The following is a 26,883-nucleotide window of genomic DNA, read 5'->3' on the forward strand; positions in this document are numbered from 1 at the left end:
ACTTAAATTACACGTGCCGGTCATATGACCTTGTCTTGGCGCTCCCTCGCTCAATCAGGCATCACTAGGCCTCGGGCCTTCCCCACCTACAACATGAACCCAGCACAACGACAAGCTCTTGAGGAGTTCATCAAAGAAAGAACGCAAGCGGGACACATATGGCCCTCCGCCTCACCATGGGGATCGCCGGTGCTAGTCATCCCGAAGGGAAAAGAAGGAAAGTACCGAGTAGTTATTGACTATCGTTACCTCAATAACTCCACGATTAAGGATCGGTACCCCCTTCCCCTTATCCAAGGAATGAAGGATCAGCTCCACGCGGCTCAGATTTTCACGCGCCTGGACCTGACCTCTGCCTTCTCGCTCACGAGAATGAAGGCAGGAGAGGAGTTCAAAACTGCGTTTAGGGTGCAGGGCAACCTATACGAGTTCCTGATCATGCCTCCAGGGCTAACGAACGCCCCGGCCTCGTGGCAAAGGCGTATCGACCATGTCTTGCGCAATTTCGCCAATGTGTTCCTGGTGGTCTATATCGACGATGTGTTGATATATTCCCGGTCTAGAGAGAAGCATCGCGAACATGTGCACAAGGTTTTGAAGGCCTTGGCTGACGAAGGCCTTGACTGCCATCTGCTGCTACATCCGGATGCGAGTGCGCCGTCCTGACAGTGTCGCAATGTCCGGTATGGCCTGTTAAATGGTCCTACACACAAGGCGAGCGACGTTATCCCTTTCCTCTTAGTTAAGCAGTTGTGAGAGTGCGGACATTTCGGACGTGGAGTATTCAGCCTCTGTTGAATGCGCTTGGTCATGGCTGTCTAACGTATCTGGAACTGTGATATCGGCTACCTTCTCGAGAAGAAGCTTGACTACGTCGATATATTCGTTGCTGGAGGACGAACTGAGCGGTGTTATTCCGTACTTGTTTGGAACTGTGATATCGGCTCCTTTCTCGAGAAGAAGCTTGACTACGTCGATATATCCGTTGTTCGAGGCCGAATTGAGTGGCGTCCATCCATGATTGTTTGGAACTGTGATATCGGCTCCCTTCTCGAGAAGAAGCTTGACCACGTCGATATGTCCTTTGCTCAAAGCCGAATTGAGTGGCGTCTATCCATTACTGTTTGGAACTGTGATATCGGCTCCCTTCTCTAGAAGAAGCTTGACCACGTCGATATGTCCGCTGTCAGAGGCCGAATTGAGTGGCGTCCATCCGTTATTGTTTGGAACTGTGATATCGGCTCCCTTCTCGAGAAGAAGCTTGACCACGTCGATATGTCCGCTGTCAGAGGCCGAATTGAGTGGCGTCCATCCGTCATTGTCTGGAACTGTGATATCAGCTCCCTTCTCGAGAAGAAGCTTGACCACGTCGATATGTCCGCTGTCAGAGGCCGAATTGAGTGGCGTCCATCCGTCATTGTCTGGAACTGTGATATCAGCTCCCTTCTCGAGAAGAAGCTTGACCACGTCGATATGTCCGCTGTCAGAGGCCGAATTGAGTGGCGTCCCTCCGTCATTGTCTGGAACTGTGATATCAGCTCCCTTCTCGAGAAGAAGCTTGACCACGTCGATATGTCCTTTGCTCGAGGCCGAATTGAGTGGCGTCCATCCTTCATTGTCTGGAACGGTCATATCGGCTCCCTTTTCGAGAAGAAGCCTAGCCACGTCGACATGTCTTTTGCCCGAGGCCGAATTCAGTGGCGTCCATCCGTCATTGCTTGGAACTGTAATATCGGCCCCCTTCTCGAGAAGAAGCTTGACCACGTCGACATGCCCGTTGGTCGAGGCCAAATTGAGTGGCGTCCATCCATGATTGTTTGGAACTGTGATATCAGCTCCCTTCTCGAGAAGAAGCTTGACCACGTCGATATGTCCTTTGCTCGAGGCCGAATTGAGTGGCGTCCATCCTTCATTGTCTGGAACGGTCATATCGGCTCCCTTTTCGAGAAGAAGCCTAGCCACGTCGACATGTCTTTTGCCCGAGGCCGAATTCAGTGGCGTCCATCCGTCATTGCTTGGAACTGTAATATCGGCCCCCTTCTCGAGAAGAAGCTTGACCACGTCGACATGCCCGTTGGTCGAGGCCAAATTGAGTGGCGTCCATCCATGATTGTTTGGAACTGTGATATCAGCTCCCTTCTCGAGAAGAAGCTTGACCACGTCGATATGTCCTTTGCTCGAGGCCGAATTGAGTGGCGTCCATCCTTCATTGTCTGGAACGGTCATATCGGCTCCCTTTTCGAGAAGAAGCCTAGCCACGTCGACATGTCTTTTGCCCGAGGCCGAATTCAGTGGCGTCCATCCGTCATTGCTTGGAACTGTAATATCGGCCCCCTTCTCGAGAAGAAGCTTGACCACGTCGACATGCCCGTTGATCGAGGCCGAATTGAGTGGCGTCCATCCTTTATTGTTTGGAACTGTAATATCGGCTCCCTTCTCGTGAAGAAGCTTGACCACGTCGACATGCCCGTTGATCGAGGCCGAATTGAGTGGCGTCCATCCTTTATTGTTTGGAACTGTGATATCAGCTCCCTTCTCGAGAAGAAGCTTGACCACGTCGATATGTCCGCTGTCAGAGGCCGAATTGAGTGGCGTCCATCCGTCAATGTCTAGAACTGTGATATCAGCTCCCTTCTCGAGAAGAAGCTTGACCACGTCGACATGCCCGTTGATCGAGGCTGAATTGAGTGGCGTCCATCCGTCAATGTCTAGAACTGTGATATCAGCTCCCTTCTCAAGAAGAAGCTTGACCACGTCGACATGCCCGTTTCTCGAGGCCGAATTGAGTGGCGTCCATCCTTTATTGTTTGGAACTGTAATATCGGCTCCCTTCTCGTGAAGAAGCTTGACCACGTCGACATGCCCGTTGATCGAGGCCGAATTGAGTGGCGTCCATCCTTTATTGTTTGGAACTGTGATATCGGCTCCCTTTTCGAGAAGAAGCTTGACCACGTCGACATGCCCGTTGATTGAGGCCGAATTGAGTGGCGTCCATCCGTCAATGTCTAGAACTGTGATATCAGCTCCCTTCTCGAGAAGAAGCTTGACTACGTCGACATGCCCGTTTCTCGAGGCCGAATTGAGTGGCGTCCATCCTTTATTGTTTGGAACTGTAATATCGGCCCCCTTCTCGTGAAGAAGCTTGACCACGTCGACATGCCCGTTTCTCGAGGCCGAATTGAGTGGCGTCCATCCGTCATTGTTTGGAACTGTAATATCGGCTCCCTTTTCGAGAAGAAGCCTAGCCACGTCGACATGTCTTTTGCCCGAGGCCGAATTCAGTGGCGTCCATCCGTCATTGCTTGGAACTGTAATATCGGCCCCCTTCTCGAGAAGAAGCTTGACCACGTCGACATGCCCGTTGATCGAGGCCGAATTGAGTGGCGTCCATCCTTTATTGTTTGGAACTGTAATATCGGCTCCCTTCTCGTGAAGAAGCTTGACCACGTCGACATGCCCGTTGATCGAGGCCGAATTGAGTGGCGTCCATCCTTTATTGTTTGGAACTGTGATATCAGCTCCCTTCTCGAGAAGAAGCTTGACCACGTCGATATGTCCGCTGTCAGAGGCCGAATTGAGTGGCGTCCATCCGTCAATGTCTAGAACTGTGATATCAGCTCCCTTCTCGAGAAGAAGCTTGACCACGTCGACATGCCCGTTGATCGAGGCTGAATTGAGTGGCGTCCATCCGTCAATGTCTAGAACTGTGATATCAGCTCCCTTCTCAAGAAGAAGCTTGACCACGTCGACATGCCCGTTTCTCGAGGCCGAATTGAGTGGCGTCCATCCTTTATTGTTTGGAACTGTAATATCGGCTCCCTTCTCGTGAAGAAGCTTGACCACGTCGACATGCCCGTTGATCGAGGCCGAATTGAGTGGCGTCCATCCTTTATTGTTTGGAACTGTGATATCGGCTCCCTTTTCGAGAAGAAGCTTGACCACGTCGACATGCCCGTTGATTGAGGCCGAATTGAGTGGCGTCCATCCGTCAATGTCTAGAACTGTGATATCAGCTCCCTTCTCGAGAAGAAGCTTGACTACGTCGACATGCCCGTTTCTCGAGGCCGAATTGAGTGGCGTCCATCCTTTATTGTTTGGAACTGTAATATCGGCCCCCTTCTCGTGAAGAAGCTTGACCACGTCGACATGCCCGTTTCTCGAGGCCGAATTGAGTGGCGTCCATCCGTCATTGTTTGGAACTGTAATATCGGCTCCCTTCTCAAGAAGAAGCTTGACCACGTCAACATTCCCGTTGCTCGAGGCCGAATTGAGTGGCGTCCATCCGTGATTGTTTGGAACTGTAATATCGGCCCCCTTCTGGAGAAGAAGCTTGACCACGTCGACATGCCCGTTTCTCGAGGCCGAATTGAGTGGCGTCCATCCGTCAATGTCTGGAACTGTGATATCGGCCCCCTTCTCGAGAAGAAGCCTGACTACGTCGACATGTCCTTCGCTCGAGGCCGAATTGAGTGGCGTCCATCCTTTATTGTTTGGAACTTTGATATCAGCTCCCTTCTCGAGAAGAAGCTTGACAACGTCGATATGTCCTTCGCTCGAGGCCGAATTGAGTGGCGTCCATCCGTTATTGTTTGGAACTGTGATATCGGCTCCCTTCTCGAGAAGAAGCTTGACCACGTCGGTATATCCGTTGTTCGAGGCCAAATTGAGTGGCGTCCATCCTTTATTGTTTGGAACTGTAATATCGGCTCCCTTCTCGTGAAGAAGCTTGACCACGTCGACATGCCCGTTGATCGAGGCCGAATTGAGTGGCGTCCATCCGTCAATGCCTGGAACTGTGATATCAGCTCCCTTCTCAAGAAGAAGCTTGACCACGTCAAAATTCCCGTTGCTCGAGGCCGAATTGAGTGGCGTCCATCCGTCATTGTTTGGAACTGTAATATCGGCTCCCTTCTCGTGAAGAAGCTTGACCACGTCGACATGCCCGTTGATCGAGGCCGAATTGAGTGGCGTCCATCCGTCAATGCCTGGAACTGTGATATCAGCTCCCTTCTCAAGAAGAAGCTTGACCACGTCAACATTCCCGTTGCTCGAGGCCGAATTGAGTGGCGTCCATCCGTGATTGTTTGGAACTGTAATATCGGCCCCCTTCTGGAGAAGAAGCTTGACCACGTCGACATGCCCGTTTCTCGAGGCCGAATTGAGTGGCGTCCATCCGTCAATGTCTGGAACTGTGATATCGGCCCCTTTCTCGAGAAGAAGCCTGACTACGTCGACATGTCCTTCGCCCGAAGCCGAATTGAGCGATGTTACTCCGTACTTGTTTGGAATTGCGACGTCGGCTCCCTTCTGGAGAAGAAGCTTCAACAAACTATCGTGTCCCTTCCAAGAAGCCAAATATAGCGGGGTTCTCTCGATATTATCCGTTTGCGCAATGCTGGCTCCTGCTTGTAGTAGTATATGCACCATCCCCATGTGGCCTTTGCTACAGGCAGCCCCTAAAGCTGTTCTGCCTGAAATTGCATTTTCTTTCACAATATAATTTGGTTCCCGTGCGAGTTTTCTGACTGTTTCAACCAGGCCAAGTCGCGATGCATAGTATAGAGGGCTGGCTATTGTAACAGCAATATTTCCTTCGACTGTATCTGATTCTGCATCGTTTTGGTCAAACCACGCCCTCCAGGCATCCCAGTTCGAATTGCTCGAATCAAAGAAAGTGTTTATAAGGCAGACTGTATCTGCGTCGATTGGCTCGCATACAGTTGCATGCCGATACCAGAAGCCTGCTGCGTAGTCTCGGAACGACCCCTTGACTTGACTAGCCTCGGCCTGGAGAGGCTCTTGCCATACGCCCCGGAAGCTAAGGTAACGGAGACACAGCCTGCCGAGTATGCCGCTCTGAATAGCTTCGTTCGAGGACCTTAGTCGTTCATTCGTAACCAAGACGCTAGCAGGCGCTGACATCTTAGAAACAAAGTACTGCCTGACAGAGAAATGGGCTAAGTGTACTGTTCTGCATCCTACATGCGGTTCTGATGAGTTGCCTCTAACCTCAAGCAATGAACCACAGAGGCCGATTATCGCACAATCGACATAGTCTTCATCAACGGTGTCCGGTATTTCGTCAACTGGGAGATTATCGCATTCGTCGTTAACAAGAAGAACTTCGATCATCTCGCAAACCGTCAAGGGTCGTAGAGCAAAGGCTGCCCAACGTAGTAGGTCGAAGGCGCGACTCCTTTTCAAGCGTGGGAATCTCAATATGTCGTCCCAGTTTCGATCGTATAGATGCTCAAGCCCGGCCGGAGTTTCGTCAATCACTTCCGTAAGCGCTTTCTTGCTCATCCAGCTGTCCAAGGAACCGTCTTGCATCTTCAGCCATAGAAATTGGCCATTACAACGGCCAGCCATCCTCAGAGCGAGATCATTCTTCGTCGCTTCCGATTTCTTAGACAGCTTTCGGTCGACAATACTCCTGGCATACGATTCCGTATCGGGTCGAACGTCTTCCGAGGATATCTTATACTCGCTCACATAGCTGGGCAAGCCTCGTCGAATTCTAGGCTCATCACGGCTGACAACCATGATCCGAGTCTTGGTATCCACAACGGCCCGTGTGATGGTGTTGAGAAATGCACCCATGGGGTCCTTGTCGTGCAACCATCGGTCCTGACCCGTCCAGCTGCATTCGTCCAGCCCGTCCAAAACGAAAGTGCACTCGGGTATGGCATGGGCGACGTCGTGGAACATGGTAACAACATGCGCCTGTGTTGCTGCCCGCCCATACTGGGCTTCCCACTCCTCGTAGACCACATCAAACGCTTTTGGATGTAAGATTACTTGGAATATCCACGACCTTATGGCGATATAGGGATCTCTGCGGCTTTCAAAATCGGAGGAGAAAAAGAAGTGCGCAATGGGTGCTCCAATCTCGGACGGTAGGCGTTCGACAACTCTAGAGCAGAGAATGGTCTTTCCGAACCCGGCTGGCCCATGGATCCAGAGAAGCTTGGCGGATCCTGCTGGGAAATCCGGCGACACCCAGCTCCGAAACTCGGGTCGGTCTAAGATCCAGTCACATGTGCCGGCTACTCTCTTCTGAGCAGAGTCCTCGTAGAGCCCATTCGGAGTGTAGCCACCCAGCAGCCAGGCGCTCACGGTTCTTCGCGTCTCGGCTTCACCAATTAGCAATCGCTAGGACGTACATTGCAGGGTGACCAACCTTCCATTTCTCTCTCAATTCTGACTAGGATCTGTTGGAACTCGGTAGCCCAAGCCCTATCGTCCGTGGGATCGTCTGAAATCCGAGTTAGGTTATCTCTACGACAACTGCAACGGGGCTTGCGTACCGGCAGCATCGTGAGAAGCCATAGGACCTCGCCTTTCGAGGCGTGGATTCTTGGACCCATTAAGAGGCACCAAATCCTGCAATCTCCGCACTAGCTTCCCGAGGAGTTCGACTTGGGCTGTGTATTTGACTTTATCTCTGAACCGGCTCTTTTTGGACTGGGGTAGTGCGCTCTGATGAGACCCAGTCTGGCTTCTTGGCAGTCCATGAGCCCCTAGCTTGGGCTCCTGGAACGCATCGTCTGCCTTGCTGCAAATCTCTTTGATGCTCGATAACAGTTGCTCGACCCCCGAAAGTGCCTGTGGATCTTCGAGGGCGCTGTCGTTACCATTGAAGAACTTCCCCTGCTGGAAACCGACAGCCATGCCCCATTGCTCGAAGCGGAATTTCTCAGCGACGAATCGAGTTTCTAGGTGATGCGCGTCGGCTCCGAACTCTCTATACACCATAAACTGGTCGAGAGCCTGCAGGCATGCACTGAAGAGGTGAACAAGTCTAATGGCTGCGCCTGCTCGTCTTTCTATTCCTGGTTTGGTAGTATCCGCTTGCACTGCTATGAAGTGACGGCTTCCACTCAATGGAACAGTGGGAAAGGGCTCGTGCTGTGCCATTTTGTGATCTACGAATCAATCAGCAGTGGAAGCGTCTGGACTTTTTAGTTGCGGATTACCTTGTGCAGGCCACTCGGAAGAAAGCATCCCACCGACATTGCGTTGAATTTCCGTTCGAAGCCGCTTGTCTGCATGGTGTCTTCCCTCGCCATACAAGGGTGGCATGAAGATGTTTAGTATACCCTGCAGACAGTAGGCCTGGTCCTCTTCACGTGTGGTCTGGCGGTTTTTAGCCCATGACATTCGCTCGTCGGCGCTAAACTCAGTCAGAATGGCGCCCCGGAGGGCCCGGACTGGGATACCAGTTATCTCGTGAAGTTGTCGCTCTAACGTCTTCTTGTCGCCGAGTTGATGGCATTCTGAGGAGAAAAACTCAACCGATGGCGGAGCTATAAGCTCTTGAAGCGTCCAGCCACGAGTGAACCATCTGCTTCTCCGGAACGCTGACTCCCAGGCGCCGGAGGAGGCTTGGTTCTTTGTTGAAACATCGGACAGATAGACGTAGCACGTGTGCGCCTTTTGGTACCAGCGGTACATACTGTTGATAGCTTCTGCAAGCTCTGCGCTGTTCTGCTTGTCGATGCAGCAAGTATCAACCCAGAAATGTTGAAGGCCATCGCGATCAGCCTGCTCTCCGCAGAACCGAATTTTTCTAAATCCAGTCTTGTCCAGTCCTGTACGTTCCACCACATCTTTGAAGGTAACCTCTTCTTCGTCCTTTCCCCAGGTATGTGAGAGGATAGCGTAAGGGGGGATGTCCCTATGAAGATCTTTGGTCAGGCTGAATTCGCCATCTTTGAGTGTTAGGAGACGCATGATCTGGAACAAGCGCCGATCATCTCAAAGAAGTATCGTGAACAGAGAGACTTCAGCTGAAACGCCTAGAGGTGGTTTCGTGCAATGGCGCGGGAAGGATGGAAGGTGGACGCGAAAGTGAAGGGCACCAGGGCAGTGCGGGGAAGTTATGAGGCAGTGCAATCTTCTAGCTGTCCCGACAAATTCCGACTGATCTCGGAGTATATAGGAGGTCGCGCGGTGGGGCCTGGACGATAAGGAGGTGTCCAATAGATAAGGACTCGTTAAGAGCCAATCAGACTAAGGAGGGCTCGAGTGATCCAGGGGCAGGTGGATCACCGCGCACAGGTGATCCATATAGTATATATACAACGGCCGTAACCACAGCTCTAGAGAGTCCTGCTCTTACGGCAGTAAGCAATGCAAGTATAAATGCGCCTGTACCTGTGTTTACTGTGCATCTTTTGACTACACCAATCCTGTACCCTGCTCGAGTGCAGGGTGGGCGACGATAAGCTTATCGCCGATATATTGAATCAATAATTGTTATCGCCGATATTGACGATATCGACCGATATCGTCGATATCGGTTCCTTAGTAAGCAGATAATTTTTTACCCCTCCTCTCCCCTCAATATCATCATCTTCATCGGCTACGCCTTGTAATATAGCTACGAAAGTGGCTCAACTACAAAATGTCCACTCCCTCGACACAAGATACCGAGGAATCTCTGGTATCTCAAGAAACTATTCAGTCAAGTCTACATGATCAGCTTCGACAGCCACTATCGACTGAGCCTTCACACAAAGGCAAAAATCGTCTCTACTATTGCCAATACTGCCCTTGGTTTGGGCAAAGCACCACGAATGTACGACTTCACCTTCGCAAGCATGCTATCACCCTCGAAGCCCCATCTCGTACGGCATCTCAATCTCTTCATTTCTTATACAACAAGGCATCGGAAATCGATCAGACTTCTGAATTGGATACCCGAGTTATGAGGAAGATTCTCAACCAGAAAACCCTCAATGAAGCCCTTGTTGCTATGATTGTCACCCAAAATCTTCCCTTCCGGATTATCGAGAGCCCATTCTTTCGTGCCTTTTGTCAGGAGCTAAATCCTGAGGCTCAGAGTCTTATCTCATCACATTCGACGCTTAAACTACGGATTAAGTTAGGTGGGGGGGTAAGCGAACACTACTGATTTAGAACATTCTGTATAAGCAGGAGTCCCAACTAACCCTCCAACAAAAGAAAGGGTGATCTTGTTATTTACAAAACTTCAATACAATCTTTGATATCCTCTGAATCATCCGCTTCTTCCGCATCTTCTAAAACCTCTGCTGCACGCCCTACAGCTCTCTGGGCCTCACGAATAGTCTGAATATTCGCAAAGGTGGTATTTGGATCTTCTTCAACCTTCTTCTTCTTTCTGGCTCTTATTGATTCGAGAGTGTGTTCTAGACCTTCAATCTTTCGCTTCCTAATAGCCAGTTCAAAGGCCTGTTTATCCAAAGCCTTACCAATCTTTCTGAGGAAGAGCTTATCCGCTGGCATTGCTTTGATGATGCGTGCGAACTTCTTTGCCTGCTCAACGTAATCACGTGCCTTTCTAGGAGTCCTCCACTGCACCCGATCGTCTCCATAATCCTCCAGGATTGGCATACGGAGTGTGCGAACCTCTGGGGTAACTATAGTAGTTCTTAAGGGGCGTGAAGTATTAGAATTCTTGAGGAGGAGTGGGCTTCTTAGCGGTTTGTTGACATTCAAGGGCCAAAGGCCTGATGCCTTCCATCCTGACTTAGCATTACTCTTAGTAATTGCCTCTGTGCGTGAAATCTGGTAGCATTCCAGAAACGCACGTTTTCCGGCTACAGAAGAGTCGTCAAAGGCGTTAGCAAGAAGGTCCTCAAGCCGTCTGCGATAAAGTCGTTTTAGGGGGCCAAATATGGCCAAATCTAGGGGTTGGAGGACATGGGAAGTATGGGGAGGCAGATAAATAATGTGAATATTGTTTGTGAATGCCTCCCACATATAATCGGCAGTTGTGTGGCTGCCATGGCCATCAATAATAAGGAGTCGTTTCTCAGAGGAGTTTGCTGGCTTGGTGAGAGGAATGAACACATTTTTTAACCATTTGAGGCTTGTCTCATCGGTAGTCCATCCTTTCTCAGTTGCTGTAAAGAACCAATCCTGAAATGGCTTCATATCCAAAGGAAACCATTGTTGTTGAACGCTTTTCCCCTTAAAAATGACCAAAGGAGGAAGGCAACGGCCAGCTGCTGAGATGCATTCGACAAAAGTGGTCCAAGTGCGGGTTCCAGGCTGTTTTTTTTGAAGCGCCTTAAAGGCACGGCTTCCAATGACAAGGCCGTTGGTTCCTCTGCCTTCCATAATACCAGATTCGTCCTTGTTCCAGCGATTCTCTGGCTTAATCGCCTTGATAGCTGGTGTTTGGAAATGGTTGAACCAAGGTCGAATTGTTGACTCTGTAGCGCAGTTGACGCGGACCGAATTGACTCTCTTGGCCCTCTGAGTCTTCAAAATTCGATTGCGGTTAAGAAAGGCACGGCACCACCCCTTTCCAAGTGGTAAGGAGTCCCCCCTTTCAGCTAGAATACGGCGTGCAAGCTCCCTGATCTGTGCATGTGTAGGGGGCAATCCTAAATCTTGTTGAAGAAGAATCCATTCGACTAAACGATCCTCTTGGGTCTGTGTAAGCCTTTGCTCATCTTGATGAGCAAAATTTCGAGGTAGGGAGCCATGTAGACGGCCATAAAGGGTGGAGGGTGGAACGTTCCATTTTCGCGCGACTTTGCGTAATCGATGTGTTCTGACGGCTTCCTCGCAAGCCTTGCGGAGGTCTTCTTCTGTATATGAAACCATTGTCAAGAGAAGAATAAAACGAATTGAAGATGAAGAGAATTGGAAAAGAATTGGTTGAGTTATGGGCTTTTTATATAAGAGGGTTGGTTGTGTTCCTCGCTTATCTAGAATGTTCTGGATCAGTGGCGTTCGCTTACTCCCCCACCTAACTTAGCAGCTCGTTCAATCTTCATAAAGATATTCTACGGAAGAAGCTCCAATCAGCGCTTTCAACAATCCACCTTGCTCTGGATATTTGGACTTCTCCAAATCACAAGCTATTCCTAGGGATTTGTGCTCAATTTGTGGATTTCGAAACCGAGGAATTAGTCAAGGCCCTAATCGCTCTACCTTCTATTCCTTCACACCACTCTGAGGTCCAGCACGATATTCTCTTCCAAACTCTTCAGGATTTCGGAATCTATCACAAGATTGGGGCATTTATCGGCGATAATGCTACCTCTAATGACAAACTTTGTTTACTTCTCGATTCGAAGTTTGAAGAAGAAGGCCTCTATTGGAAGGCGTCAGAGAATCGAATCAGATGTACGGGGCATATTATCAACCTAGCAGTCCAAGCGTTTCTTTTCCAAAAGGATGAAGAAGAAGAAGATTTCGAATCGGGCTTCTTTCGCAATATCGGCCCCCTTGGAAAGCTTCATAATATCGTCATCCACATCCGTGGTTCAGTCTCTCGTACGAATCAGTTTAAAACTCTTGCCGGCCGGAATATTCCTCTCGATAATAGCACAAGGTGGAATAGCTGGTACGAGATGTTAAGAGTTGCACTGGAAAAGGAATCAGCCCTTGATACCTATTCGAAAGCTTGGTACGAAGAGCTGAAGTCTGACTTTCTTTCTCCGCAAGATTGGGAGATTCTTCGATTTATCCAATCCTTCCTTAAGCCGTTTTATTCAGCAACAAAAACTACTGAGGGAGATCATGCAACAATCGACCGAGTTCTTCTTGTTATGGATGCGTTGGTTCAGCATTATAGGAGGAGCCAGGAAACCTTCAAATCTAATCCCTTTATCTCTCAACGAATCCAAAAGAGCTGGCAGACTTTCGACAAATACTATGCCAAAACGGAAGATACTCCGTATTATGCTGCTGCGATTCTTTTCCATCCTTCGAGGAAGACTGAATATCTCAAGTATAATTGGGAGAAAAAATGGGTCAAGCCAGCAATCCAAGCGGTCAAAACGCTCTGGATCAACTTCAAAGGAGCAGAAAATAAACCACAGTCAGCTCTTCTGATTGAGAAGGAGAGGAGCCAAGATCAGAATCCGAATCCGAATGATGATTTGGATACCTTAATGCGAGGTCTTGAGAACTTTCCAAGGCCACCAAGCAAAGATGAACTTGAAGAGTACTTGTCAGAGCCACCTCGTCAAATCGAAGGATCATCTCTCTATTGGTGGCTCCGTATAGAGCAACGAAGACGCTGGCCGAAGCTATCTCAATTGGCAATCAACATCCTATCAATCCCGGCAATGAGTGCTGAGCCGGAAAGGGTCTTTTCTGGGGATCGTCGTACGATAACGTGGGAAAGAATGCGACTAGGAGAAAGTACAGTGGAAATGCTTGAATGCTTGAAGCATTGGATTAGGTCAGGGCTTACGGGGGAGCCAGGATGTATTCGAGAACGAGTTGTGGAGGTTGAGGCGGAGATAGATTGATAGCTGACTAAGCATTATCAATGTTATCGATATTTATCGACGATATCGCACGATTATCGGCGATAAGCGATATTTATCGTTGCCCCAGCGATAATATTTCGCCCACCCTGCTCGAGTGATCCCCTGTCACTGCGACCTGTTGTCACCTGCCACTTGTACGCTTGTACCCTTATACCTTCAGTTCATCCCTTACCGCAGAACAAGGGGGTTCTTCCATTTAATATCTTGGATGACCTACGGATCCATTCAGTACTGAACTTCGTCCTCAAAAAGTGCATCGGTAAGCTCCATAAGATTGAGGTTCGACTCTATAAGCCTTGTCTCGAGAGGTTTATTAAAGAGCACGTCACGTTATAGAGTGATCCCTGTATGAACAAGAGTTGCTAGTGCGTTACAACCGGGATGCGAAAGCCGTTGAGTGTTGGCAGGCGCTTTATCAGTGTTCTGCGCCACATCGGAAGCGATTGGGTTGGGGTCTTGTGTGGGACGCGAGTTTTGTAGAAGTGAGTGAAGACACTGGTGCCGGCTGTGGTGCTATTGAGCTAAGACTGGAAGGGCTGTTGGTGGTATTGCAAAGAGGGCTGGTTGTTTGGGAGGACAAGAGTTTATACGAGGGGATTTTGGAGAAGAAGAGAGATTGAGCGGGATTAAGCAGTCTTCGCGCCCTCTTCCATTTTGCCTTCAGTCCTCGTCCTGACCATGCTCCACATACGCAGGCCACCATACCTCTTGCTACGCGGTACGGAGATTGTCAAGGGGACAGAGATGACCCAGCTCGTCTCCCTAATGGGGTTTGTGACTCGGCTGGCAATGACGATGCAGCTACACCGGAAAACCCCGCAGTTTCCAGATATAACTCCGTTTGAAGCTGAAATGCGAAAGCGGACATGGATCACGATCCAACTACTCGGCCTCAATATTGCCATAAAGACTGGCCCGTCATACCTTTAGTTACCAAGAGCAAGAGAACTACTACGGAGAGCACTCCCCTACAGACAGATCCTGCATCGCCTGACCCCGGATCGAGAACGGGAAAGTTGTAAAGCCCACCAAGGAAGAAATCAAGGCCATTAGGGGCGCTGCCTAGCCTGCGAATCCACCTACCCCACCACCGCGGACGAAGAAAGGAAAGAGACAATAGCCGTCCACTCCTCCCTCGGAGGAGGGCCCCTACGAGCGCCTCCGGCTGGACGGAGAGAGAGAGCCTACCCCCACCTCACCCCCGGCGGAGCTAACATAAGGACTAAATCTAGTATCAATGCGCTGGTAGATCGAGTTGCATCGGCGTGTTATTCTTAGCGACTACTGGGAACCTATCTACAAGGCGAGCTCTTGGAGGAATCTATTCTCGCGCTGGCCAATTGTATTGAAGGATACAAGCTATTGCTACATAAAGCCAGGCTTCTTCACAGAGACATCTTTATTAACAATATCATAATTAATAAGGCTAATTGCGGATTCATGGATTTTGGCATTAAGGAGCAGCGTATTAGGGCCTCGGGGGTAAGGGGAAAGACTGGTACAAGGGATTTTATGGCTATTGGAATACTTCTCGGCGAGCAACACTCGTTCATGCACGACCTCGAGTCATTCTTTTGGGTGCTGTTCTGGATATGTGTTCGTTGCAACAGGCCAGAAGGGGGCAGAACTTTGACCAGTGGAATTACATTGGCACAGAATTGTTGACAATAGAGAAACAGGGACACGTTTCTCATGAAGCGGCCTTTATCAGAGCAGTAGAGAAGAACTTCACACTATATTACCAGTCGATGATTATACAGCTTACCAAGGTAGCAGTCAAAGGAGATATTTAAGAGCCGGCTCCAATCAATTCCCATCTGATACGTGTAAACCTGGAAAAGAACGCCCTGCCCACGACAAGATCTAAGGTCGAGTGCTAAAGACTAGTGGTGATTTTAACTGTGTGCTTTTATAGCTGAGCTATCTCCGGTCGTCTTAAATACGGGATGTGAATCAGATGCCGGCTATCATCTCCCTAGTCGTTGCTTATGAACTCCAATAGACTCCACAGCCACCTTCGTCCTATTTAGTGTAGTCCCTCCACAGATGACAGCTTCCCATCACTAGAGACGCGCTTGAATCTTCGCCTGATGATATCCACCCAGGGTATGTCCGATGGTTCCTGGGGCTTGGGATTCTTATACCTATCCGCTGTGGGCCACCAAATCCATCCAGACTCATACTGGTCTTGATTCGTAAGACCGATCGGCCAATCCTGCGCACGCCACTCTGCCCAAGTCAACGAGAAAGAGCCGGAAGCGCTCGGCATGCAGGTCGTATAGATACCTCCGTCATAAACGACCAAGTCCTTCTTGAACCACGGATCTTGCTCAAGCTTTGCAGGGAGCGTGGCTCTGTAACCCTCTATCCGTGTAGCTCGGGCTAGCTCAAAGCCTCCATTCACTCCCACCTCCAATACCGTCATATACCAAGACCAAGCGCTCACCCTTCTGCGCATATACCGCGATCCAAATGTCGCCGGTGCCTCGGTGGAAGATAACAGCCTTCTCCGCGGTGGAAGGGATAGGATGTGAGGCGAGATCCAGGGTTAGAGCTTCGAGGATGCCGAAGTACACTAGCTGGTCACGGAACTGGTGGTTCAGGATGGCAGCGCCCGCGGCCATCGACTCGGCGGTAAAAGGCTCGAGTTCTTCGCACTGCTTATAAGCAGTGCGCGCAAGGGAGCGCAGCTGAGATGCCGTAGCCTAGAGTGAGATTTTTAGTACCAGCGCCTCGAGCAAATGTTAGAACGGAGGGTAGACCCATACGTTGGGAAATGGAGCCGCCATTATTGAGACGCTCGAGCAGGTTAATAACTGCGCAATTGCTAAATGATTGCGAGATTAGTGCCAGGGGGCCGAAAGGACGGTAGGTAGAAGGGAACCAACATACGAAGACGGAGACAGAGATAGCCACAGGGCGAGCGTGCACTGGGTCAGGCTAGGTCAAGAGACCTGAAGGCAGTAGAAGAACCGTGGTCGCTGTGACAACTGGGGATGGCTGCTGTGTGATTGAAGAGTTTGAGAAAGAGGCAGGCAACGGAACAGGATGAGAAGCGCGAGTGTGCTGGGATGCTCAGGTTATGGGTCTAGATTGAGGGAAGGAGCTTGTGTGTGGCCGTGTTGGGGAGCTCTTTCCTTACAACTATGCCCCCCTCCGTGGCCAACGTCCTCGCCAAGCCTTCTTTTATTCGCTTTCCTTGTTCCTCTTCCATCTTAGGGTTGCTGGCGCAGTGGTAGCTCAATCGGCATGCGTGCGACATGTTGAATGCCCCGAGCCTGCAGCATTCAACGTGTGGCGTGTCCGGGAGGTGATAGGTTCGAATCCTGTGCAATCCATTATTTTTGTCACCTACCCTCAATTGTCGATTCAAAGGGTGAACATGACCCCCGCGGAGCACGGAGGGCGTTGACTGAATCCACATGTCCATCTGCTATTCTTGACAACAGACAGCAGGAAGCTACACAGTCGGGAGATGTTGGCGAAAAGGAGAGCCGGCAGAGCATGAATGCGTCAACTAACCACATAAATCAGCCGTCATAGCATGTTCTCCGAACTTACGAGCTCGGCATCAAAGGGCGGGCCTGGGTTGCAAGAGAGTCTTGCAATTCTATTACGGACGATGTCCACCTTGATGTCGTCAAATGCAGTTATACATACAGTCCCATCTGCCCTACCGACCCTTCTGCAATCCCCCCCCCCCCCCCCACTCCCCAGCCTTGCTTGTGGATGCCTTTTTAATATGTGGCATTGCAATAGCTAGGATAGTTGGAGCTTCTGGCCGTGCTACAGCATATACTAATAAGGAGGCAGCCCTCCGACTTGTTGCTAGAACACCCGGCCACTTCCTTAGATGTGATGGAGACACCCCTCGTAGATAAGGTCTGGAGACAACATCGTGACGATTCTTCCTTGCTCTATTCTCTAGTAGTCCTCGAGCTCTATCTACTATCCTTTTAAGAATAGTTATACCAGTGGCTATAAAAAAGATGAAAATCGTTATAACTTTAGACCTTTAGCTCCTTCTCTTTCCTCGTTTCACCTTCCTCCTAGGCTCGCGTTTCTTGACTAGCTTACAGCTTATGTGTTTCTCTAATACCTATTTATCCTCGCCCTTAAGGCGACTTATGAAATGTACCCGGTATTCCACCTTCCTAACTTTAGCCCAATGTATTACAAACCACTCGACTGTCAGGGTCGTCTGTCTGTAAGGGAGCACGGGCTCCACAGGATGCTGGAGTTGGTAATTATGAAGATAGAACAAAGGGCAAGCTCCTATCGCACGGGTAATACAGTCAAATCGGAATGCCACTCAAAGTGTATGAGTGCAGTGAATGTGTAAGCCTACGGCGTCTTGTATTTTGCTTCGCCGTTTGTCGCTTTCGTGGCTACGTCTTCCTCTCTTTTGTATACGGCCTTCCTCTTCCAACTGCGCCTCTACCTTGGACCAGCCTACCCACCTTACTTCAATCTCTCTACCTCTCTTCTGGACAGCAGCCTCACTTTCCGTAGCTTTCTACCTTGTTAGGCGCGTACGACTGGCGACGACGCGCGACCTGGTAAGCTAACTCCGTCTCGTATTGTGCTGCCCTTCCGTGGGTTTCTTGCCTCCTGCTTCCCCTCTCTTTCGTGATTCGGTTTTTCTTGTACGGCTTCCCTCTTCCAACCGTCGCCTGGCCCACTTTCGGGGTTCGCGCCCCCTGTGTCGTTCAGGCCAGCATCGTCATATTCCATGCCTTCCTGGCGCCGGAGCAACGGTGATGCTAGCGACGTGCGACAAGGTACCCTGGTGGTCTGCCTGTCTTTCGCCGCTTCTACTCCCTCCACGCAATTTTGTCCAGTACGCCTTGCGCCCTCCATCGTGGGCTAACCATCTACAAACACTCACCTTGGTCGTTGCATTACCCTGTTCATCTGCTGACGCACTCCCCCCTCCCTTCCAAACAGCACTTGTCTTTATATCTATCTGTCACGGCAAGTGCAGACAACTCTGGAATAGTGGGCCCGACCCGGACCCCACTAGACTAGATGGCCCGTGCACCCCACGTCCTATTTCCCTGCGCCCTGCCCAAGCTTTAGAAACTTCCTTTCTTCTTTCTTTCCTTAGCTTTAGATTCTACGAATACAGCGACCATATTGCAGCCTTGTCTCATGCAGTTGACTGTGCGGTGATACTATCGTCCAATTATTTTAGCCTACAGTCACTTCTCTACGTCCACATCGCCTCACTCTGTTTCGAACTGTATTCACTGGGGCTCCGCGCCACGAAGGCACGCGGATCCTATATATGGAGTCCTGTCCCGGTAGCTAGAATTCAAGCCTGCACCGTGTAGCTTATCAAGGCTTCCTCGGTCTTCTGCCCAGGGTGAGTGCTCCGGTGCCGGCTCGTAGCTACGTCCCACATCCGCGGTTTTTACTAACTTCAGGCAAGGTCGTACAGATCCAGTCAAGACGGGTTTCTCCCTTGTCACCACCCTCAACAACAGGCGAGCTGCCCGGTGCTATGAGTAAGATGCCGATGTCGGACGATAGTCTGGGAGTTTAGGGGTCTACGCAGACGGGTAAGGTTTCCTCGGAGCCGGCCAGCTTCTATCCCTTCCACGGGTGATTTGGAGGCCACTAGCCCGGCTTTGGGCCCAGCGACACCATTGAACTGGGATAACACGCTTATTAGAAGAGAGCTGAACAATTTAGCAACAGCAGTGCAAAGCTGCGCATCTCCCAGAAGGCCCCTAATTAACGAAGTGGAGGTCTTTGGTTGTGTCAGACGTTAGCAAAATACCTGCCGGTGGGCTGAAGTGGATAATGGTGTCGGCATTAACGCGGTGGCCCGGGTGTGCTTTGTCGAGAATGACGTTGAGCGCAGTGTAGCTGGCACCGTTGACTAGCTTCAGGCCCTGGTGGGTGTTCTGGTTCACAACGACAGGCATCCCGGGGACGAACATGAAGACGGCAGGCACAGGGATGGCACTGTCGTCCCCCTTTCAGCATCATCAAGGCCTCCTCTTCGGTCGGCTGGCCATCTTTCCACTTGTGGTCCGAGATAAATATCCGGAGGAAGCCTTGCCGTTGTCTCTTGGAGGACAGGGCCGCCTCAAAGATCTCGAGTCTTTTGGGTGTTTTTCAGGATAGACTTGCCCTCAACAGGCCAAGCGAGAGCAAGATTGTCGCTGAGCCCAGATATTGGAATTACCCTGATACAGAGGAGTTGGCACAGCTAAATAAAGAGCGGATGTTTCATCAAGGGGCTTTGCCCAGTACTTTATTGCCAGTGAATGGTAGCCGGGGTCAACATGAGCCCGCTCTGGAAGTCAGGGTTGCCAAATGCAAACTGAACCATCTCCACCAGAATCAAACAGCGTCCTCCGAAGCCACTGCCACTGATTGTGAAAGTCGATTGACAGCATTTTCTATGAACGACCACGAGGCTTCGATTTGCCCTTCTTCAAGGCTCAGTGTGGCAAGCAGTTTTGCTGCAAGGGCAAATCCTTGCGTAGGCACACTCCACCAAGGAACTCCCTGAAGGCAAGGCATTTGCGGTACCCTGCTGTGCAGCTCTAAAGCGAGGTGTTTGTTGAGAGCTTTGTCTTTCAGGTTGTAGTATGCGGCGTACATGAAGCCGTGGAGCACCGTGACGGTGCTTTCTACTATCACCCCAAACTCGGACTCGGAAGTGCCGAGGAGCGCTTGGTACCCCTGGATGAAGCTCGCGCTGTCCAAGCCATCTCCCTCCCAGTATTTCAAGTAGTTGGACCACATATTTAGAACGACGGAGTGATGCTGTCCCAATCGGGACTCCATGGCCCGGATTGTGATGAGATAGAACACTCTCAGAGTGTCGCGTAGCTCACCTCCAGGAGCCGTAGATATCGCGTCCAGCGCCAGGCAAAGCGGGTGGTTCCCATGATGGTGACCCATGAGTTCTCTGATGTATCTGAGAAACTCACGGAGGAGTCGAAAATCACCGTCGCCCATTTTGGAGCATGTCTTGTAGAGTCGGTAACACAGCCTCCACAACTTGACCATCATCGCCGGGCTGACAAATCGGACCACGTCACTCAGCTTCGCGCACATCTGCTGCAATGCGTTAAAGCCATCGGGCAACTCCTTCCGCAGCACCAGCTCTGTGGCACCCCAGCACTGGTCCACAATCTCTTGCCACTGTGCTGCGAAATCACACCTTCCGGCCTGGGATGTTATCGTGAAGTTATCCCAAGTGAAGTCGTTGAGCAGCCCCTGTGTATAGTTGCCCGCTGAGCGCAAGGCGAGCTCCACTGCTGGTGTGCGAGGCGATTTGGGCAAGAGTATGACCAGTCTGGCATCTCCGGAGGTTGCTACTGAGCGCTGATGTTCCAGCCTGATAGTAATTCTCCTGGGTCTCGTTCTTCTCGCGGAGCCTGAAGGAATGGGGACTTGCTCGTGGGCCCTTGTTCGTGTCTTGTTTTTGGGAAAAGGCGGACCCCATTGTTTGAATCGAGTTTTGTACTGCTGAATACCAAAGGATGTGGGTCAGCGCGGAGCGAGGATGACACGCAATGGTACAAGGAAAGCCCGCAAGAGCCCCAATACTCACGAGGCTTTGAAATCGTGTTCCTTCATCATTATCTCATGTACTTCCCATAATGGCCGGGCTTCTTCGATGTACAGTCTTCGGATGGTGTCCTTCTTCGATTCCCATGACTTGTGGGGCGACCCTTGACTGAAGAAACCGTGCTGTTCAAGGTCGACGGGCATTGTCAGGTCAGTGTGTACCATTTGTCTACTTTGGTTCTAAAGGGGCCGTTTTGATGAGGATGAATGCCATTGTCTATGTCAAGAGAACACTCAGCCTGCGGCAGCCCGTCAGGCTTCAAAGGTACTTAACAAGGGGGGCTTTGGCACCTTGGGCTGGTGCATGCCTTGATTTGCTGCTGTGTAACACTACCTAGCGACTCAAGTGAATCATAGGGTTGTCTACTCTCTCATTGGCTGGACTAAAGTTTTATGCAGATAGTTATGTGGGTGCTTTCTCATGTGCACCAATGGCAGCCCAGTTCGCAGTTTGGAAAGACTCCGAGTTGCGACAACGAGCTTCGGGTTGCCTTGGCTGGTCAATATGACTTGTAGATTGGAGTCAGGCAGGTGATGAGTTGGCACTTTGAAAACATATAAGGCGGCATATCAAGGACAGAACCAGATATCTCCGTCAACCGTCACCGTCTTTGCACCCTACGCAATATCGTTCCCTTGTCTCCCCCTCGCCATGGATCGTTTATACAACTTATACAACGTAAGTGTATGCTAATAGCACATACTCTTGTTCTCATTAGCGAGTAATAGGTGCTGACAAACTATTGAAGAGGGTTAATACCGCTGTGAATTTTGTCAGCTTTATCTTGGCCGCCGAACTCGTCAGCAGGTACATGGCTTACAGGCAACGCCTCGATTGGGACGAGACTGTTAGACTTGGCTGGGAACTGAGTCCTGTTGTCGGAAGGGGGCCACAACACGGCGCCGCACATGGACAGTCACGGCTTTGCTACGTGGATCACTGCCCAGGAAGGGTCGATCGGGTTCGGCTGGATGTCTTGTCCGACGGAGGAGGAGCGAAATTCGTGGACGGCTGACCCCCACCACTTTACAGGTGGCCGCTGGAGATATATTGTCCTCAAGCCCGGCCAGTCTGTCTTCTTCATGCCGGGGACGATTCACTGTGTGTTCCGGGTGCGCCAGCATCAAACGCTGGCGCTTGGTGGCCACGTCCTTCAGTGGTCAGACATCAGGCGCTGGATGCAAGTCGTGCTTGCTCAGATAAAGAACTCGGCCATTACCAACGAAGACATGAGGCGGAGCGCGCCGAAATACGTCCTCGCTGTGGCGAAGCTCGTCAAAGCTAGAGTGGAGGAAGGCGAGGTGGAGCAGCTCGGTGGTGAAGCTGCGGTTACGCAGTTCTTCGCATCTGTGAAGGTAAGGCTATCATCAAAATTTAAGATAAAAGGCTAATCGTCTCAGGAATTCGAAGAGAGACCAAGGCGCCGCCTGCCTGGTTGGTAGAAGTAACTGCGAATAGCTAGACTTGGAAGTCTGTGGACTGCATCACAGTACCTAAGTGCTACACTTGCTATGACATCGCGGGCAAGTCACTACTCCCATACCGCCAAGCCCTGGCCATTAATTAAGTGTGATTGTCACGTCTGCCATCTCTACAGCTACACAAGATGTTGTTCCGCATTCTAGTCAAGTCAACATCTTTTTCACTTGCCCTAACACCTCTTGTGCTCGTCCTGGGTCATATGCTGGGCCCGATCTGACAGCTAACTCCGCATCCTTCGCCACATAATCCGAGGCTACAATCAATGCAGTTGGACAGACCCGACAGATCTCTTCGGCGAGAGCTTTAAGGTTATGGTTTGTAATACGTCTTTGGTTACTTCGAGGGAATAAGCGTCATGGAGCGGTAGCAGATTGGAAGAGATAAGACGTACATTATTCTTTCAGCCACATCTGTGAAAGTGGTTAGCAAGAGTGGGTACCTCCCAGGAAGGGCAGCCCAGCGATTGCTCATGCGTATAAGTTCGCGGACTTCCTCCCTGTCCGTTCTTCCAGGCTTACATTAACCGGGCCTTGGCTGGCCTGGTAGATGTCTTCTGTATCGTCTACCTCGACGATATCCTCATCTACTCCGCTACTCGCGAAAAACACACCCACCACATCCTCCAAGATCGATTACCGTAAATAGGTTATCGAACCCGTCTCGGTCCTTCGGCATCTCCTTAAAGTCCACAACCAGAGACTTCCATACCCGTAGGGGAGGCGGTATTGGGTGTAATAGACCGGGGGTTTTATCGTGTGGTGTTTTCGCCGCTTTGCATTTACAGTTTGCCACGAATCTGTCGATATCTGCTCCCATTCCGGCCCACCAATAGTACTCTCTCACGAGCCTCCTGGTTTTATTCCGGCCGGGGTGGGCTGTAGCGAGCCTAGAGTGGACATCGTCTATAACCCTAGTCCGTAGGTTCTTCTCATCAGGGATCACCAGCTTTCCTTCTCTCAGGAGTAACCCCCCCTGGGTAATCGAGAGCTTGGTCTCTTCTTCCAGTAATGCTCTCTCCCGGTAGATTAATAAGGACTCGCTAATCTTGTTGGTTTCCAGTAATTGGTCGACTAGCTCGTGGCCGGAGATCTCCGGAGGTCCCTCCAGAGTTGAGAGTTCAATTTCCTGCTTCCAGCTTTCTCTCGACTCATCGCTCTCCACTGCCTTAATCATAGCTAGGACTTGTGCAATTTCTTGCAAAAAGGTCCCACAGTCTAGGGACATGATTAAGCTGCCGTCTGCTTGTTCTTGGAACATCTGTACGGTTCGATGGGCCATTTGGCGCTCTTTCTGGGTCTTGAGCTCATGCGTACGTCTTGTCAACGCGTCGGCCGCAGCGTTGAGGACGCCTGGCCGGTATTCGATACGGAAGTGAAAGTCGGCCAGTTCCTCGGCCCATCCTGCCTGCCTAATATTAAGCAGCTTCTTCGTAGTAAAGTATTTCAGCGCATCGTTATCGGAAAAGACGATAAACGGCTGCTCGGTTTGGAGTCCGATTAGTTCGCTACGCTAGTGCTGTAAGGCCCTCATAATAGCTAGCAGTTCCTTATGATGGATAAAGTAGTTGAGCTCTGCTCCCTTCATCATCTCAGAAAAGAAGGCTACCGGGTGCCATCCATCCTCGTACTTCTGGCTCAGTACGCCTGCCGCCACCCCTCCCGATGCGTCAGTTTCCACCCGGGTTTCTCTTCCGTACTCGAAGTATTTTAGCACGGGTGCTGACAACAGTCGTGCCTTAAGCTCGTCGAATGCGATCTGGCATTCGTCCGTCCATCTAAATCCCTCGCCTTTTTTGGCTAAGGCTGTTAGCGGCTTGGCTATGCTGCTATACCCCTTCACAAATCGCCGGTAGAAGTTGCAGGACCCGAGGAATGATTGCACTCCTTTCAATGTGTCTGGTTCCGGCCAATCCCTGACGATGTCCGTCTTTGCTGGGTCTACGGATACCCCATCTACTCCGATAATAAACCCGAGATATTTGGTTTCCCGTACGTGGAATTCGCACTTCTCGATATCTGCTTGGAGCCCAGCTTCCCTCAACCGTTGTAATACCAGTTGAACGTGCTTGGTATGTTCTTCCTCGGTCGCAGAGTAGATTAGGATATCGTCCAAGTATGCGCTGCAAAAGTCGTCTAGGTAGCCGAGTAAGCAGTCATTAATGAACCGTTGAAAGGTAGCTGGTCCGTTTTTCAATCCGAACGGCATAACTTTATAGCTATATGTGCCGTACCGGGTCCGGAAAGTCGTCAGTTGCTCGTCGTCTGGATGTATCCGTATGCAGTGGAATGCCTGTCGGATATCGATTTTCGTGAAGATCCTCGCCTTTCCGAGGCGGCTGAAGGTTTCATCAATTAGTGGAAGCGGCATGCGGTCCTTTACGGTCATTGCATTGAGCTTGCGGTAGTCAACGGAAAACCGCAACCCGCCGTTCTGCTTGCGGGTGAATAAGATAGGTGCCGCCCAGGGCGATCCGCTAGTCTGTATGAAGCCCTTCTTCAAAGCCCCTGTGATATACTCCTTACAAGCCTCAAGCTCCTCCAGTGACATTTTGTAGAGGGGACTATAATCGAGGTCTTCCGGTTCTTTCTCTGGTAACAATCGGATCCTATGGTCTACCAGACCTCGTCTTGGCGCCAGGATATCAGATTGGACTCTGCTGAATACATCAAGGAAGTCGTGGTATGGCGAAGGGAGCTCGCTCAACACTCGCTCCCGTAGCTTCTCATCGTCTTCATCCAGTCCGTCGGAGCCGTTCCTTAGTTCTTTCAATTCCGATATACGCTTGTCGAGTTCGTGTAGTGTCATTACGTCGACCTGCTCGCCCTTAGAGGCTAGTTTGAAGGCAGCTTCGTTTAGTACTGCCATCTCGATGGGCCTCTCCTTATACCAGCCTATGCCGTCACGTTGCATGCGGTACAAGCCCTGCGCATCATGTTCTGGGAATGGGTCCCTCTTCTTCACAGGTGGTGGTGCTTGCTTCAGAGGGTCGGGGGCATGGAGCTGTCGTTCCATAAGGTTCAGCTCCCGGTCTCTACGATCGCCAGTCAGCCGTCGAGCTGGCCGTTGTATTAGTGTTGGGTGGAATAATGGCATCGCCATAACTCCGGCGTACGTGGGTCCTCCACCGTGAATCCGGCGTACTCCTGCCGTTCCAACTCATCGATCCGTGCGCGTACAAGTCTTCCGTCACGCCGGCGTTTATCTTCCTTTTCTATGGCCAGTTCTCTTCTCTGGGCATCTTCCTGATAATCTGGATTAAGGGGCCCAGGCTCCGACTGGTCTAACGGAACGGTGGTCCACCAGCTTGGGTCAAGTTCCCATTCCTCGGGGAATAGTAGACGACGGCGTCGTGCGTCAGCTAGTACGTCGTGGTAGTCGAGCCACTTCCGGCCAATCATCAGGTCGTGAACGCAGTCCACGATAATCAAGTGTTCGTCCCTAATCGTCCTGTGCTGGACGACCAGGTTGACTTCTAGTAGCTCCTCGATGATCTGTTGAGACTTGTTATCGTACCCGCCTACCAGTCTCGGGGCGGGATCCGTAATGGATTTGATATGAAGTAACCGTTGTATCTTTCTTGCGAAGTCACGGCTCACGAAGATATATTCGTTTGCTCCCGTATCGACTAAAACATCATCCGTAGTCAAAGAAAGTCCATTGCTCGCTATCTCACAGCTAACAGTGAATGCAGGGCCACCCAGGTATCTGGCTAGTAACCCCACTCCAGTCTTCTCTTCTCCTATAGTCGTAATGTTACACGTCGACACTTCCCCTGGGAGAGAGTCCAATTGCCCCAGGGTATTTAGTTTTCCGATCCTTCGTTCGCAACCGAGGGAGCCGACGAGCCTCCGTCGGTAGCTTCTTCGGCCCGGTTCACATTACGGAACTCATTCTTCAGCCAGGTCAGGAGGGCTTCTGAGGTCTTAATCTGGTTTGGGTGGGCGTCCTCGAGGTACGGTTCCAACTGGTACGAGGCCTTGCCCGCTAATCTGAACTCGATATACGACTGTCGAGCGCGGTCGCTCTCATAGTAATCAGAGTTGACGTCCAGCTTGTTCTCAATCTGCCGGATCCAGGCGTTGAACGTGATCGTGTCCTTGTCCTTATCATTGTAGAACAGGGGGGGGGGTCGGAGATCTTGGCGCTACGACGAGTAGTGCTATCAGTGGTGGAGAAAGGGGTTGCACCACGTGGTGATCTGCTAGCAGCGTTGTCGGCGATGGTGCGACTCAAGAGGTCGATTTTATCTTGCATCTTCTGTATGATCTCATCCTTGTTGGCTATAACATCATTCAGGCTCGTGATAATCGCGTTATTGGCATCGTCGACGGGGTTTTCAATGCTAGGGCGGGGTGCCGGGGAGAACTCTGCGGCTTCTGCTGCTACAGTGGCAGAGCGAGTGGCCTGTGCCAGTCCCAATAAGGCCCATTGCTTGATATTGCTGATAATGGTTGACTGGTGTCGAGCGATACTGTATAGCTGAGACATCTGATCGTACCAAGAGTGTGCCAGCAAGGTGCGGAGCTTGAACTC

The 26,883-nt window shown here is 50.8% G+C and overlaps 11 protein-coding genes and 1 non-coding gene across 12 annotated transcripts; 2 read left to right on the forward strand and 10 right to left on the reverse strand.

Annotated features, from left to right (window-relative positions):
• Positions 1-1,248: 1,248 nt before the first annotated feature.
• On the reverse strand, positions 1,249-1,611 carry B0T26DRAFT_622462 (ankyrin repeat protein; the record flags this gene model as incomplete). Its single annotated transcript, XM_060436098.1, has 1 exon — positions 1,249-1,611. A coding segment is annotated over one exon (363 nt), but the record flags the coding sequence as incomplete, so codon positions are not given.
• A 21-nt stretch (positions 1,612-1,632) lies between these two features.
• On the reverse strand, positions 1,633-1,962 carry B0T26DRAFT_623710 (ankyrin repeat protein; the record flags this gene model as incomplete). Its single annotated transcript, XM_060436124.1, has 1 exon — positions 1,633-1,962. A coding segment is annotated over one exon (330 nt), but the record flags the coding sequence as incomplete, so codon positions are not given.
• A 712-nt stretch (positions 1,963-2,674) lies between these two features.
• Positions 2,675-4,179, reverse strand: B0T26DRAFT_831268 (ankyrin repeat-containing domain protein; the record flags this gene model as incomplete). Its single annotated transcript, XM_060447471.1, has 3 exons — positions 2,675-2,912; positions 3,705-3,902; positions 4,002-4,179. Coding segments are annotated over 3 exons (612 nt in total), but the record flags the coding sequence as incomplete, so codon positions are not given.
• Positions 4,180-4,221: 42 nt separating this feature from the next.
• B0T26DRAFT_627699 (serine/threonine-protein kinase ripk4) lies at positions 4,222-4,725 on the reverse strand (the record flags this gene model as incomplete). The annotated part of the gene is made up of 1 exon (XM_060436211.1): positions 4,222-4,725. A coding segment is annotated over one exon (504 nt), but the record flags the coding sequence as incomplete, so codon positions are not given.
• A 414-nt stretch (positions 4,726-5,139) lies between these two features.
• On the reverse strand, positions 5,140-8,879 carry B0T26DRAFT_856403 (uncharacterized protein; the record flags this gene model as incomplete). Its single annotated transcript, XM_060447695.1, has 4 exons — positions 7,977-8,879; positions 7,308-7,925; positions 7,181-7,255; positions 5,140-7,133 (listed from the first exon to the last, which is right to left on the reverse strand). Coding segments are annotated over exons 1-4 (3,444 nt in total), but the record flags the coding sequence as incomplete, so codon positions are not given.
• A 6,785-nt stretch (positions 8,880-15,664) lies between these two features.
• Positions 15,665-16,066, reverse strand: B0T26DRAFT_676813 (uncharacterized protein; the record flags this gene model as incomplete). The annotated part of the gene is made up of 2 exons (XM_060440018.1): positions 15,665-15,982; positions 16,046-16,066. The coding sequence occupies 2 exons, from the start codon at positions 16,064-16,066 to the stop codon at positions 15,665-15,667; spliced, it is 339 nt and encodes a 112-aa protein (XP_060297478.1).
• A 429-nt stretch (positions 16,067-16,495) lies between these two features.
• B0T26DRAFT_t133 lies at positions 16,496-16,615 on the forward strand. The gene has a single exon. It is a non-coding gene; the product is annotated as a tRNA-Ala (tRNA).
• A 2,399-nt stretch (positions 16,616-19,014) lies between these two features.
• On the reverse strand, positions 19,015-19,222 carry B0T26DRAFT_713935 (uncharacterized protein; the record flags this gene model as incomplete). Its single annotated transcript, XM_060442154.1, has 1 exon — positions 19,015-19,222. A coding segment is annotated over one exon (208 nt), but the record flags the coding sequence as incomplete, so codon positions are not given.
• Positions 19,223-19,365: 143 nt separating this feature from the next.
• On the reverse strand, positions 19,366-20,742 carry B0T26DRAFT_779274 (uncharacterized protein; the record flags this gene model as incomplete). The annotated part of the gene is made up of 2 exons (XM_060446664.1): positions 19,366-20,551; positions 20,589-20,742. 2 exons carry the CDS (start codon positions 20,740-20,742, stop codon positions 19,629-19,631), a joined length of 1,077 nt encoding a protein of 358 aa, XP_060297480.1. The 3' UTR covers positions 19,366-19,628.
• A 1,112-nt stretch (positions 20,743-21,854) lies between these two features.
• Positions 21,855-22,154, forward strand: B0T26DRAFT_617216 (uncharacterized protein; the record flags this gene model as incomplete). The annotated part of the gene is made up of 1 exon (XM_060436008.1): positions 21,855-22,154. A coding segment is annotated over one exon (300 nt), but the record flags the coding sequence as incomplete, so codon positions are not given.
• Positions 22,155-24,873: 2,719 nt separating this feature from the next.
• On the reverse strand, positions 24,874-26,003 carry B0T26DRAFT_614791 (uncharacterized protein; the record flags this gene model as incomplete). Its single annotated transcript, XM_060435964.1, has 2 exons — positions 24,874-25,300; positions 25,453-26,003. Coding segments are annotated over 2 exons (978 nt in total), but the record flags the coding sequence as incomplete, so codon positions are not given.
• Positions 26,004-26,206: 203 nt separating this feature from the next.
• On the reverse strand, positions 26,207-26,413 carry B0T26DRAFT_618135 (uncharacterized protein; the record flags this gene model as incomplete). The annotated part of the gene is made up of 1 exon (XM_060436021.1): positions 26,207-26,413. A coding segment is annotated over one exon (207 nt), but the record flags the coding sequence as incomplete, so codon positions are not given.
• Positions 26,414-26,883: the final 470 nt, after the last annotated feature.

The sequence above is a fragment of the Lasiosphaeria miniovina genome, assembly GCF_030549165.1.
Source record: "Lasiosphaeria miniovina strain SMH2392-1A chromosome Unknown B0T26scaffold_4, whole genome shotgun sequence".
NCBI classification, from domain to species: domain Eukaryota; kingdom Fungi; phylum Ascomycota; class Sordariomycetes; order Sordariales; family Lasiosphaeriaceae; genus Lasiosphaeria; species Lasiosphaeria miniovina.